This window comes from Corella eumyota, chromosome 3 (assembly GCF_963082875.1).
Source record: "Corella eumyota chromosome 3, kaCorEumy4.1, whole genome shotgun sequence".
NCBI classification, from domain to species: Eukaryota; Metazoa; Chordata; class Ascidiacea; order Phlebobranchia; family Corellidae; genus Corella; species Corella eumyota.
In genome coordinates, this window is record NC_137492.1 from 8,109,848 (window position 1) to 8,123,999 (window position 14,152).

Genomic DNA, 14,152 nt, shown 5'->3' on the forward strand with positions numbered 1-14,152 from the left:
GATTATGTAAATTTTCATAATTTTTATTTTGAATTGGTACAAAATAGTATTATGTATTATTTATAATTTCGATTGCATTATATTCGCAATAAAAAGTTAAATATTAAACTGCAGCAATGTTAGATATTGTTTCATTTACGTAGCCTGCCCTTTAACCCCCGATATCGCATATTGTAGACATTACCAAGGTGCGTCAGCTTAAATTTAAACTTAATGCTGTTTTAATTGCTCAACAAATGTTTAATATTTTCAAATATTATCTATTTGCCTTAGAAGCAAGACTTAGACTGGGATGCCCAGCTTATCAAGTTTTACCAAACATATAATTGTTGCTTTAAAAGTCGAATATTTTTATTTGTTAGTTGCACGGTCTATCACCACAATAATAATTTTATCACAATATTATATATGTATATACAAAACACTGAAGGAATTAAAACACTTACACAATTATTACAAATGGAACTTAAAAATAAAAAACTGATTATCAAAATTATGAGATAGATCAATAAACGAAAGATGGAAGTAAATAGAAATGTTGAAATAATATTTTTGTGTTATATTGGATAATGGATTGTGTAAAATAGTTCAATCAGTACCTTTGTCTGTGCAGTTAAAAAAAGCAAAATAAATCTAAATGTTGGTCTAATTTAATATTACAAAGTAATAACCTAAGATATTTAACGTAGAAGAAATCACAAAATATCCAAGAAAAAAACTAAAAACACCAAAAAAATCCACAAATATATATTTTATTTCAGAATAAAACTATTGAAAATGCATAATTATACGTTACCCCAATACTAACCAGATAAATTGTATAGTATGATATGGTGATACATAGAATTGCATAATTTTAGTCACATATAAGTGCGTATGCTTGTTCAAATTCCAACTTGAGTTTTTCTCGTGTTGTGTCATCAACAAATGCTGCATTCAGTGCATTCATGTTCTAAATTAAAAAATCTATGTAAGGTTATTTTTGGCTAGCTATATTAAAAAAGGACTTTTAAGCTTACCAAAACTGATAACCAATAAATTTAGCCTAAATACAACTTCATATTGAACAACAACTACTAAACTCAAATACAAATTAACACTTTGGGGTAAAGTTAAGAAAAAAATGTAATTTAGTTGGTTTGTCCACGACTGATTTTTATCAAGTAAAGTTGTCAGGGGATAAGTTGCTTTTAGGAAAAATTTAGGTCGAGCTAGTAAATCATTACACAAATTTAAAAAGCATTTTATTGCCTTGTGAAAGTTAGAAATATTAGCTTAAAATTATATCATACAATAACTAATGCTTTAACATTCAATCAGAAAATAAAAACAAATATTATAGCACTAACAAAGACACAAGTATAAAAATGTTTTTTCAATTTATTCTTACTAAGAGTTTAAGGTCTCTAATTGTGAACCCAAATTTATTGAGAGCCAGATGGTAATCCATAATTAAGTTGGCTTGGTGCAAACCTGGGTCATCTGTGCTAAGTGAAAAGTTAACTCCTTCTTTTAAGAACCTAAATTAGTTTTAAATTTTTTTTTACTAATAACGACAAAGCTTTTTTTATTTGAAAACCAAACCTATAGCATCAATGGGAATCAAACCCAAGTCCTAAAGTGTAAGTAAATATTTAGACTTACTGTATAGCAGGGTGTTTAGTGAGGTCAGGGTCTACAGAAGCAGTGTGGTAACTCGAAATGGGGCAAACTTCAAAGTGAACGTTGTTCAACTTAGCATGGTTTAAAATCTTGTTGTCATCAACTAACTTGTAACCATGCCCTATTCTCTCTGCATGAAGATGTGTAATTGCCTGTTGCAGTAAAATAGTAAAATAACTTAAAAACTTTTTATGTGTGATGTGTGAAAAAAAATCAAATATAATTTCAAGCCAACAACAGTACATTGTGAATTTCGTTACTAGATCCTTTTTCACCAGCATGCACAGTTCTTCGAATGTTGCGTTCCTTGCAAAACTAAAAAGTCTAAATGTGTTAAACTAGGATTTAGGAATAGAATATGTTACCTAGAAAACTTACTGTAAAGGCTTCCGCATGTTTAGTGATTAAATTACCGTCATAGTCAGCGTCTCCAGCTATATCAATACCAACTACACCTTTATCCATGAAATCAACACAAAACTGAGCTATTTCAGCACTCCATTCTAAAGTTAAGTTTCTTTTTTAAAGATATTAAAGCCAGCTCCATTTTTAATTTTTAATGGCAAAAATATTTACTCACGTGGAAGGTCCACTAAACAGCAAACTATTATTCCAACATTGACATTAAACTCTAAGCCTGCATGTTTGGCTGTATCACAAACTGAATTCAACACATCAGAGGGTGTAACATTTCCTCTTTAAAATATAAAGCGTAAATTAAAAAAATATTTCCCAAATAAGTAAAAAAATTGTAGGAAAGAGAAAAATTTTGCATTTCATGAATTTTAATAACAACCGACTTACTTTTTATCACAATTAAACATGGGTGCGACATCACAATTAGCAAGAAGATGAGGACAAAGTCTTATCTCGAGATAACGAACACCTTGTTTTGATTTATCCTCAATCATTTCTCTCGTAACTCGAGATATCGCCTGTGTACAACCACTAGGTGGTGGAAAATATAATAAATAAAAAAACAAATTTTCTTAGTCCAGTAGTGTGTATACTGGACATGGTATGAATTACGAGTCAAAAGGTTTCGGCTTCAAATCACACTTTTGCAAAACTATTTGCCCTAAAGCCCAGCATTCATGAATAGCTTAAAAACATGAAAGATCACACTATATTCTGACAAAAATTTAAAAACCTACTCCCTTAATTGGATATTGAAAAAAAATTGAGTTGTGTTTTTTTAACTAGTGTTAGAAAAAGCAAATTTATTCTTTTAGATTTATATTTTACTAAATATATACAAAATATTTAAGTTAAAACATACGCAAAAGCTCTGATAGTAAATTGCAATGGTTCCAGATATTTTCCTAGATTTTCACATCGCTCAGAAACCAAAAGTTTTTCGCGAATATTTTTTTCATCATGGTATGGAAGTTTAACATTTCTTTCTCTAAAAAATTTAAGTAATTTAAATTACAATTATTTTTAAATTAAATATGTTTTTAATAAAAAACTTTTTAATATTATGTTTTTTTTTAAATTAACCAAAAAGTGTGTTACAAATTAAATGTTATGCTTAAGCTTATTTAATTGTAATAAACTATTATTGCACCATTTTAAAAATATTTTTGAAATATTTAAAAAATTTAAAAGTAATGAAAAGTTTATGAAATCATATTATGATTTATATGACTAATAAAAATGTGTTAATTTAGCAAATATTTAAACAGTGGGTATTTTTTATGATTTCAACCCAATATAAATATAAAAACCACACTTTATACCAAAATTTTGAGTTTAATCTATAAGGTTAATTTAAAAAAGCATTGGCATATGTTATATATAGATTCGATTAATCATTTATTTTAAAACACTTATTGGGTTATATTTATATTTGTGCACCTTGCTAATTCAATAATTGTTGAAACACGAAAGCAGCCTTCTAAGTGACAATGTAGCTCAGCCTGAAACATAAAAAATAAAATAAATTAAAAATGTACCAATAAAAAAATGCCATAAAAAATAATTATGTTTTAAAAATAAGTTGTTCTTATTAATTTAGTTACATTTAATTAAGTGTGTTAAAACTTTAAGACATTTTAATAACTAGGTCAAAAATTTCGCAATTCAGCATTTTACAACAGGCTTAAAACAACTTTAAAAAATGTGGTTATAGTTGATTAGTTTTAAAAAATGCAAGATTAATAGCACTTGAAATGTTTAACCTGATCACATGACCTCTATTTAACTTACTATGTTTTCTTAACTCACAATTACATATGGTACATACAGGAGTAGATGCCGCTACAATGTTGCAACATATTTATATTTGTTACTTATTTTCAAAAATCTAAATCATTTCAAAACTTTTTAATATATTTTAATATACAATATAATGTTGGTTTAATAAAATTAATTTTTTATGATAAATATATTATTAATATATGGAGAATGAAAAAAATTATATTTAAAAGTTGTCTAACCCACAGCCTTGTATTATAAATTCGTTGACATTATGAAAGTTTAAATATTGACATAGAGCAAATATTGGTTTGCAAATACACCTTTCCTTTCACATACTGACATACTAAAAATAATTTAACCATGCCATAGAAATTTACCTAATATATACCATTTAAAAAAAAAATAATTTAAAAAATAAAAAAAAAATATAAAATAGTTTAATAAAATACTTTGACACTAAATATTATTTTTTTGTATATATCTTTATTCTTAATGTGGAAAGGTCGAATACGCGACCTAAACATAGAGTAACAACTGTTACCCCAACCTGGTCTCTAGTTGCCTGTGGCAGTTTGGGATATTATAAATCATAACTGCCGATAATTTAGCTGCTTAAGTGCTGGCTCAGCAGAAGTTTATACCGTTTATAGGAGCTTTCTCAAGGACGCTACAGCATGAGAGCAGTGGAGATCCAGTCTAAAAAGTAGGGCAGTGTGTATGCACAAGATTTTTTTTGTTAAAAAAATGCATGCCTGAAATTGGCGTTTTGCACGCTTGGCTTTAAAAGTAAATAAAAAATTAAAAGTAAATATGCTAACATAAATCACGCATGCACACGTATGCATGTGCGCGGTCACATCGATTTTTACAATTGCAAGCATAAAATCTCGTCGAAAACTGCCCTACTTTCCAAACTGGGTGGAGATTAAACTCACAACCTTATGTGGGGTAGTAAATGTACTTACTACTATTCCAGGCTGTCTTTATTTAATGTTAAAAATAATAATGACTAAAATTAATTTTATTACAATAATTTTTATATAAAAATCCAAATTAGAATAAGTTAAAAAAATAATTTATTTAAATAAATTTTAGACAGCCAAATATAAAATAAATAGAACTCATAACAACCTAATATTTCTAATAACATAAAACCGAAATAAATTTGCTATTTTTCAGTATTATTTTATAGACAAAAACAAAATAAGTAAAATAAAATGAACAAATACAACAAATTACCTTTGGAAACGCCTTTCCTTCAATAATTTTCATGTTTTTTATTTAGATGAAATGCAGATACGACAAATAAGAAAGTTTATTTGAAAAATGATTAAAATCCATTTTTGCGAAATTTTTGTTTACAAAACCCTTTTTTCTATTTGTAACGGTTGGGTAATCAAGAAAGAGTGTTTTTTGTCAAAAGTAATTTCTGCAGTTTACCTTCTAAATTATCAATTTTAATTCATGTTAAATGTACAATTGCTATTAAGCATGAGACACAAACAATTTAAAAATAAATATCGCAAAAAATTCCACTTATAAAAAATTTACAATTTTAAATAATGTAGAAACATTATAGTAAAATATTATTAGTGTTTTTTTTTTAAATATTATTAGTAAAATTATGAGTAACTTTTTTCAGGACCAAAATGTTTTAAAAAGGCAACTCTTAATACAAAACAAAACTTTATCTCTAAAACTATATTTTTACATCGAGGATAAACTAAAATAATAAATATAAATAGAAAACACACAATACCAATTTGATTTTACAGAAAATCCACGCAGGTGTAATATAAGTCACTGTGTCCGGTTATGTGTATTTCAATACTTACGTAACAGTATAACAATATTATTGTTGTGACGCAGAAGAAAACTTTGTAAAAGATTGTTTCACATTTAAAGATTGACTACATAAAAAACCCAATAAAAATTGATTCTACAATGAATTAAGGCAAATAAGCAGAAAAACAGACTGAATAATAACATTATGTCAGGTAGGCTTTGTTAACCCTATTTAATAATATATATATATATATATATATATATATAGACTAAACACAATTGGTTAAAGAAAATAATTATTTAATATATAATATAAAGCAATTGAAGGTATGTAAAAATCAGTAACATTATTGCTATAAAACTAAATAATTACTTTCCAGAATAACAGAATTATATTAAAAACAGCCGATTTAAAATCTATCTGTTTTTGATTTACCATTGCAACTAATTAAGTTACAATTTTGTTAATAGATTTATTTGAATGTGGAACCATGCTGTGCAGACTGAACGAAAAATGTTGTGCCGATGATTATTGTATCGATGAACATGAAATATGTTCGTAAGTGTTATAACTTGTGATACTTTTACGTACTATCGTTTTCAATTTTTAAAGTTTGTTTATATATCTCCAAAGGTAAGCGTTTTGCAGTGCGTACTTTTCGTATATATTCTTACTAAGTGACGCAATTTCCCATGCCTATTAATTTAGTAAAATAAAGTTCATAAGCTTAAACATGACTTAAAAACTTTTATATACATACAGTTAAATGTTGTATAAAATTTCATTTAGTATTAAAACTTTTGTATATTACGACGTCACAGAACCAGTGTTGTGACGTGGGTAGCAGTAGGGTTTGCAGTATTAATGGGTTTGTTTTGTGTGGGGTTTTGCATCTGTCCTTTACTGTACACTGCTGTCAAGTTTTGTGTTCAAAAAGTTAGAGGAAAAACAAAACAAAAAGGTATTTACAAAAATTTATTTCTGTGCCTAAAACCTAATTTATGTTTAGGGTAAAAATTGAATTGCCATAAAAACCAGTTAAACTTAAAAAAGCTTTTAAACCTTAAGTTTTTTCCCTTTCAATATAGATACCAAGAAAACTATTAACAAAACCAACGAAAATACTTATTTAAAAGTCAAATCAATACCAACCCAATTAGAGACTATACAAGAAGATGAAGAATTGACAATTTTTCCACCAGGCGGGGAAATACCGGGCGGGGAATCACCCCCGCCGACGTACGAATGTGCCGTCTATCGCATTGCGGTAAAACAAGTTAGAATACCCAGTTAAACAAAGTTCAAAAACTTGCCTAACACTAAAAGATACATTTTTATGAATTGAACAACCTAGTTTCTATATCTGCTAGAGGTCGGTAAAGGGTACATTGTCCGTTGTACACAAATCTGTCGTGTATTCAATTCAGCAAAATGATTTTTCACGCCTATGTGAATTTATGAATATATTTGATATTTTTTTAATAAAGAATTATGTAAAAGATCTTGTAAAATTTATTTTGAAAATTTAATAAAAACGTTTATTTATTTAAGTTGAAGTAAAAATTGTATATAACTTTGAATTTAAACTATTTGAAAATAACATTAAAATATAAGTTGGCAATAGTGCAAGTCGACGACGAATTAAGACTTAACTAACGCTATAGAATATAATCGAAATTTCGTATAAAAAAGGTTAAATATATTTCGTTGTTTGCAGAGACGCTTAAATAACATGCGTTACCATGGTTTCATTTTATATTATCACGCCATAACCTACATCACTATGACGTCATTTTGGTTTAATTGTTACTAAAGCGGCCACGACAATGGCCTTTGTGATATAAGAAAAGTAACAATGGATTGTTATTTACCTTTATAAGAGTTGTTTGTATACTGCCGGTACGTTAAGTTTTTTCTTTTCATGTCGAAAGGTTATTTTTTTTTATATAAAACAGAGCTTAGTGATTAATATAAATTTATATATGACTATATCACGCTAATAAAATTGGGCAGTCGACTATTTTGTATAAAACAGTTTGTAGTTAAAATAGGCAAGGTAAGCTAGCTATGTTGATACAGCGGGTATATTTCAAATTGGAATTGTTTAATACCAAATATTATAAACGAATGTGTCTTCCCAAGCGTATTTGTATGCATAGACAATTTTATATCCTCACGTTCTGACGTAATTTCCCGTTTTTTTGGTACAAACCCTGGCCAATAAACAATGTAACATGCAATAAAACGATAACATTACCACAAATGTGTGTCGAAATTTTAAGTAAAATGTGAGAAATAAAAATATTTTCCGTTATGTGTAGTGAGAGTTATATTTTGATTAAAGTAAAACGTGCGCCTACGATCCAGTATGTTTAGAAAGGAAACTGTTGGTTAAAGTGGTATGGTTAAGGCGTCAGATTAAGTTAAAACGCAATTGGTTTGAATGGCTTAAATAAATATAAACGTAGTTTTGAAATGCAGATCAAATGTAAAGCAAATGTGACTAAAGTTGATTAAGCATTGTTTAATATATATTCTTTTTGCCTTATTATACAAAGTTAAGGTTATACATTAAAATGTCAATTTTGAGTTTGGACCATAAAAAATATTGAAAAACAGTAACCTTAATATAGTTTTCTCTTTACCAGGTTGCAATCTTAAAATTTCGACTATGGGCAAAATGACTGTGATAAGGCTAGGCATAAATTTCTTGTCAAGAATTTTAACAATTTTGTTGAATTGGATAATTTTGGAGGCTTTCTTGCAAGAAAATATTTTCCGCTATATTACCCCTGCGGCCATGGGTTTTGAAATATGGGGATTACTTAACCTAATAGTAGTTTTTATGGGCAGTTTCCTGTGGCTATTAACCGTTGATTACACAAAGGTGGGGATAAACAAATTAAGAAATTGTATAAAGAACCGAGGTTTAAAATTTGAAGAAAATATTAAACCTGGCGCAAAACGAAACGGAGGTGACGAAAATGAAGCAGTGTTTCCAGGTGAAAATATCCAAGCCGAGTCACAGTCAGTGTTTTCCCGAAGATTATCATCGGCATGGCAAAACTCTAACTCGTCTACATCACTTTTCTGCAAACTTTTAAAGGCACTCTTTCTTGAAATGACGTCATCAATTATCTTAATGACGTATGCAAGTGACTTACTAGCACAATACCAAGATTCAAGATTGGTAATCATTTCCATGGGAACAGGAATTGGGATTTTACATATTCGCCAAGCAATTAACTCGGTAATTTACAATGTTAAGTGTAATGTTGTTATCATGTGAATTAATATAAACTACATCATTTAAAGTAAATTTAATTAAAGTATTAAATTTGCAGAAAACATCTCAAGTTACTGACATTCCATGCGCTTTGTCAATGTCTATGTTAATCAGATTTTCAACCCTTACAGTTGGGTTAATTAAACAAAGTTTTCTCCCAAGTTTTATTTTCGCTTCTCTTGTCGTTGGGTTTAAACTTATCACCTTGTTTTTCCCGCCAAAACACGACACAGATCACGCGACAGACCCAAATAATGAAAACGAAGAAAATGTAGTCTCTAATCAACCAATGGGATTTCGCATTCGAGTGATGACACAATGTAGTAGCTTTAATTACGTCACAGCTCTTGTTTATTCGTCATCAGTGGGCACGTTAGGCTGGATGACGTCATATATTGCTTGGTCTCCGTCGACATTAAGTAGATGGTCGGATTCTAAATTTCCGCTTCAAAGTGGAGTTGTTCTTAACATAAGTCTAACTGTTGGTTGTTTGGTGGCCATGTATTTAAACCAACAATATCAGAAGCCAACTTCGTCTGTGCACAACTTTCAATCGTTTACTGACGTCATTATTACCTCATTAGTGATTGCGTTATGGGCGATTGGTGTGTACTTACAGTTTGACGTCATTAGTTGGAAGTCAAATGTTGGTGGTTGTTTGTTATTGTTCGTTTTTCCTTCGATTTGGGTATTGTGTTTGAAACCTTTAAATTACCTTAAACTTGGTAACCCGAAGAACAGAGGGTTGTTTATTACGTTCTTACTTGGTTGTGGTACCATGGGGCTTGCTTTTTATATAGTAGGGGTGTTCTGTGTTATTGGGTTTCTAACCGAAGTGTTTTGGAACCGCATGGGTGCAGTATTTTGGATTGCCTCATTTATTTTGTTTATCCCTATCTTCGGACGAAGTACAATCTACGTTTACAACTGCATTGCGGTAGCCAGGTCAGAATTTTCGTTGGAAAATGTTGAAAATTTTAACTTTTCGGCGCTTTTTAAAAAAAATAAAGAAGTACAAGATTATGAAAATCATAAACGTGGCAAAAATCGAAAAAATTTGACGGAATGTGTAATTCTTGTAACGATTTTGGTTCTAGTAATTATTCGGGGAATAAGTTTAGATACAGAACCATCTGAAGTGTCAGCAAACAAAAATTCAATAAAAGTTTTGTCTTGGAATATTTTGGGAGGTAGAAATGTTAACGGAAAGCACAATTATCACGATATCACAAGGGTATTAAAAGTAAAAAATCCTGATATAATTGGTTTACAAGAGAGTGATGCAATACAACCTTATTTAAGTTGTGCAGATTACGTTTACTACTTTGCAAAACAACTTGGTATGCATGCAAACTATGGACCTAATCCTATTCATTATGGAGGGGGTGATGTTGCTATTTTAAGCAAGTACAAAATAATTAAAAAGCATTCCGAACTTCTACCAACTCCTGATAGTCGTATATTTAATTACGGTCTAAGCAGTGTTTCCATTTTACTTCCCATCGACGCACACAATAAAAACACAGTCCTGACAATCGTTAATGTCCATTTAGCAGCCACTGATTTAAAAAACCTGAATATAACATACATGACACAAATAAATCGAACTATTGAGTATCTTAAAAACACCCCGGACCCAGTTATCGTAACAGGGGATTTTAATATCGAACTAAATGACTCTCGGATACAAGGAATTTATTCCGAAGCAATGATGAAAAATGCATACCCTCAAGATATTAACACAACAAATACTACTACGTATATGGTAGAGTTAATTCATAATAAAAGTACAATTATAGACCATATATATTATAGAGGTTTAAAGCTTAAAAATCCAATCAAAATATTTCATTTTGATCAAATTTCAGATCACTATCCAATAATGGCTGAATTTTCACTAGATTTATAAAAAAATATTTGTTTTAAAGTTTACAACATTATGCAAAAGTTTGCCAGTTTTATATATTTATACATGGTTTTATTGTTTGCAAAAACCTATGGATTTTCGTTTATTTTTTTGAAGTATTAAAAAGTACATTTAAGTTATTTTGTATGCTCTTACATGTATTTTACTCGTATAAAAAGCTTCTATTAGCTATATAGATTTTTGTACTATATGTTTTATTTGGTTAAGTGTATGTGCTTTTACCTGTTTAAGATGTAATATCGTGACATTTCTTAAATAGTAAACACTAAAACAAATATATGTTGATATTATTCACTCAGAAAACGAGTTTCCACTTTAAAGCATAAACAACACGAAAATTTGACAAAATATGCAACGGAAGCGATTTCAGATGATGGGTTAGTAGAGTTCATTCTTGGGACTAGTAAATAACCCTAGGTTGCATGATCACGTGGTAAATTAAGGTTGTTCTTCGACTCTTTGCTGCGCTCTAGCTTACAAAATAAAATGTGAAAAAGCGATCTTTATTTGCATTAAACTAAATATTAAACGTTTTGAGTAATTTTATATAGCAATATTTTAAAACAAAAATTTTACTTATTTGCATAGTTAATAAATAATAAATTAAAAAATGTAATTATTAATAATTAAATACCTAATTTAAAATTGAAACCAAAATAAAAATTTTATAACATTTCGTAACAAAAAAAATTGCAACAAATTATGCTTTATTAAAAAACTTTCCGTTTAAATATAATTTTGCTTGTCGATTTAAACAACAAAAATAAACCAAGAAGATTATAACAAACAAACATATTTTTATTAGACATCTAATGAAAATTCAGCCATTATTGGGTAGTGATCCGAAATTCCGTCAAACTTCAAAATTTGAGTTGGGTTTTTAAGCTTTAACCCCCTATAAAATATGTGATCAACAAACTGGGGTATACCGTTATTATATTGTAACATAACAGTACTTATACCGTCCACTTCCTTATAAGTAGAAAATGCGTTTTTCATTTTAGCTTCGCTAAAAATGCTGTTTAATGTTAATCCACGTGGATCCATATTAAAATCCCCTAATATGATAACGGGGTCGGGAGTCTTTTTAAGATACTTAACCACGTAATTTAGTTGTATCATATAGGTGTTATAAGCTTCGGGATCCAATTTGGGGCTAATTAGATGAACAGTCACAAAAGTAAGCATAACTTTTCTGTTGTCGAAAGAAAGTAAAACGGAAACACTGCTCAGACCGTTGTTCCTAAACCGTTTATTAGGAGCTGGAAGCAATTCCGAATGTTTTTTAATTATCCTGTACTTGCTTAAAATGGCAACGTCGCCTCCTCCAAAGTGAATAGGGTTAATTCCATAGTTTGCGTGCATACCAAGTTGTTTTGCAAAGTAGTAAACGTAATCTGCACAACTTGAATAAGGTTGTATTGCATCACTCTCCTGTAAACCAATTATGTCAGGATTTTTAAATTTTAAAATCTTGGCAACGTCATAATAATTGTGTTTTCCGTTGACGTTTCTACCTCCTAAAATGTTCCATGACAAAACTTTAAATGAATTGTTATTCGCTGACACTTCAGTTGGTTCTGTATCTAAACTAATACCCCGAAAAATTACCAGAACCAAAATCGTCACAAGAATTACACATTCCGTCAAATTTTTTCGGTTTATGTAAATATCTTTTAATAGAACCTCCTCTTTTCTTTCTGCCGCCTTTATTTTTTGTTTTTCGAGATCAAAAGCGGATTCAGAAGCTCCCCAACAAACATGAAATAAACTACCTTCTAAAATGAAGATAAACACGACAGCGGAACCAGTCGCAAATACCGCTCCCATGCGATTCCAGACTTGGTCAATAAAAGATGGAGTGACTGTGAAAGCACCAATAGAGAAAAATATCAAACCAAACGTGCCACAACCTACTATAAACGTTATTAACAACCCTCTATTCTTAGGTAGACCAAATTTGAAGTGACTTAAAGGTTTTAAACACATAACCCAAACCGAAGGAAAAACGAGCAATAAAATATAACCACCGGTTATAGAAGGTTTGTGGTTGACGTCAAATTGTAAATAAGCACCGAAGGCCCATGTAGCAAACATAAATAACGAAATAATGACGTCAGTTAAGGATTGCAATTTGAACACAGCCGAAGTTGATTTTTGATAGTGTTGGTTTAAATGAATGGCCACCAAACAACCAACAGTTAGACTTATGTTAAGAATAATTCCACTTTGAAGAGGAAATTCAGAATTTGACCATCTACTTAATGTCGACGGAGACCAAGCAATATATGACGTCATCCAACCTAACGTGCCCACTGACGACGAATACAAAAAAGCCTTAGCGTGTTTAACTTTACTTCTTGGCGTCACTACTTGAATGCAGAGTCCCTGTTGCTGATTAAAAACCACATTTTCTTCGTTTTTATTATTTGAACATGTCATGTGATCTATGTCGTGTTTTGGCGGGAAAAACAAAGTAATAAGTTTAAACCCGACGACAAAAGAAGCGAAGATAAAACTTGGCAGAAAACTTTGTTGAATTAAACCAACCGTAAGGGTTGAAAATCTGATCAACATAGACATTGACAAAGCGCATGAAATGTCAGTAACTTGAAATGTTTTCTGCAAACAAAACACAGGTTAACTTTAACTTAGATGACAAAGTTCATATTACTTTACATAATAACAGTAATTACACTTAACATTGTAAATTACCGAGTTTATTGCTTGACGAATATGTAAAACCCCAATTCCTGTTCCCATGGAAATAACCACTAATCTTGAAAACGGGTATGATGCCAGAAAGTTACTCGTATACGCCATCAGAATAAGCGATGACGTCATCTCGAGGCCAAATTTTTGAAAAACGGTTATTTTTATCAAAAACGTACTTGTCAAAAAGTTTTTACGTTTAATAAAAATTTTAACGAGTTTTAATTGCAGTAATTTTGCAAAATCAGCAGTCAAAATCCACATAAAACTTCCAATAAAAACAACTATAAGATTTGTTTTGGCATAAAAAATGGTGTTCTGGTACATATTTTCTTGCAAGAAAGCTTCGAGAATAATCCAATTAAGCAAGATTGTTAAAATCCTCGACAAAAAATTGATTCCTAACTTTAAAATTGTGAATTTGCCCATATTAAGCGCTTAACTTCAAATATTATTTTATACTGTGCTCAAAATTAATAGATACTCTACAATTAATGTAATAAGCTAAAAAAATGCAATTAAATATAAAGAAATTTTATACTTCCTTGAAGTAGGATATTAAATTGTTGTAATATTTCCT

General features: G+C 29.8%; 3 protein-coding genes across 3 annotated transcripts; 2 read left to right on the plus strand and 1 right to left on the minus strand.

Moving 5' to 3' along the window:
- Positions 1-445: 445 nt before the first annotated feature.
- On the minus strand, positions 446-5,218 carry LOC145745452 (adenosine deaminase-like). Its single transcript, XM_082563533.1, has 10 exons — positions 5,101-5,218; positions 3,520-3,581; positions 2,942-3,067; positions 2,467-2,610; positions 2,243-2,358; positions 2,041-2,165; positions 1,906-1,977; positions 1,645-1,814; positions 1,391-1,520; positions 446-952 (listed from the first exon to the last, which is right to left on the minus strand). The coding sequence occupies exons 1-10, from the start codon at positions 5,131-5,133 to the stop codon at positions 857-859; spliced, it is 1,074 nt and encodes a 357-aa protein (XP_082419659.1). The 5' UTR covers positions 5,134-5,218; the 3' UTR covers positions 446-856.
- A 499-nt stretch (positions 5,219-5,717) lies between these two features.
- LOC145745834 (uncharacterized) lies at positions 5,718-7,087 on the plus strand. The gene is made up of 4 exons (XM_082564001.1): positions 5,718-5,858; positions 6,118-6,205; positions 6,469-6,608; positions 6,736-7,087. The coding sequence occupies exons 1-4, from the start codon at positions 5,852-5,854 to the stop codon at positions 6,939-6,941; spliced, it is 441 nt and encodes a 146-aa protein (XP_082420127.1). The 5' UTR covers positions 5,718-5,851; the 3' UTR covers positions 6,942-7,087.
- A 1,215-nt stretch (positions 7,088-8,302) lies between these two features.
- On the plus strand, positions 8,303-10,882 carry LOC145745610 (uncharacterized). The gene is made up of 2 exons (XM_082563733.1): positions 8,303-8,897; positions 8,992-10,882. The coding sequence occupies exons 1-2, from the start codon at positions 8,319-8,321 to the stop codon at positions 10,840-10,842; spliced, it is 2,430 nt and encodes an 809-aa protein (XP_082419859.1). The 5' UTR covers positions 8,303-8,318; the 3' UTR covers positions 10,843-10,882.
- The last annotated feature ends 3,270 nt before the right edge of the window (positions 10,883-14,152 follow it).

Excerpts from the sequence above, each read along its gene's own strand:
- LOC145745452 (XM_082563533.1), bottom strand. The coding sequence starts at position 5,133 with ATGAAAATTATTGAAGGAAAGGCGTTTCCAAAG. Across the intron at positions 3,582-5,100 it reads AAGGAAAGGCGTTTCCAAAG|GCTGAGCTACATTGTCACTT; the intron begins GTAATTTGTTGT and ends TTTATGTTTCAG. Across the intron at positions 2,611-2,941 it reads TTTACTATCAGAGCTTTTGC|TGGTTGTACACAGGCGATAT; the intron begins GTATGTTTTAAC and ends TCCACCACCTAG.
- LOC145745834 (XM_082564001.1), top strand. Across the intron at positions 6,206-6,468 it reads GATGAACATGAAATATGTTC|AACCAGTGTTGTGACGTGGG; the intron begins GTAAGTGTTATA and ends ACGACGTCACAG. Across the intron at positions 6,609-6,735 it reads AGGAAAAACAAAACAAAAAG|ATACCAAGAAAACTATTAAC; the intron begins GTATTTACAAAA and ends CTTTCAATATAG.
- LOC145745610 (XM_082563733.1), top strand. The coding sequence starts at position 8,319 with ATGGGCAAAATGACTGTGATAAGGCTAGGCATAAATTTCTTGTCAAGA. Across the intron at positions 8,898-8,991 it reads TTCGCCAAGCAATTAACTCG|AAAACATCTCAAGTTACTGA; the intron begins GTAATTTACAAT and ends TTAAATTTGCAG.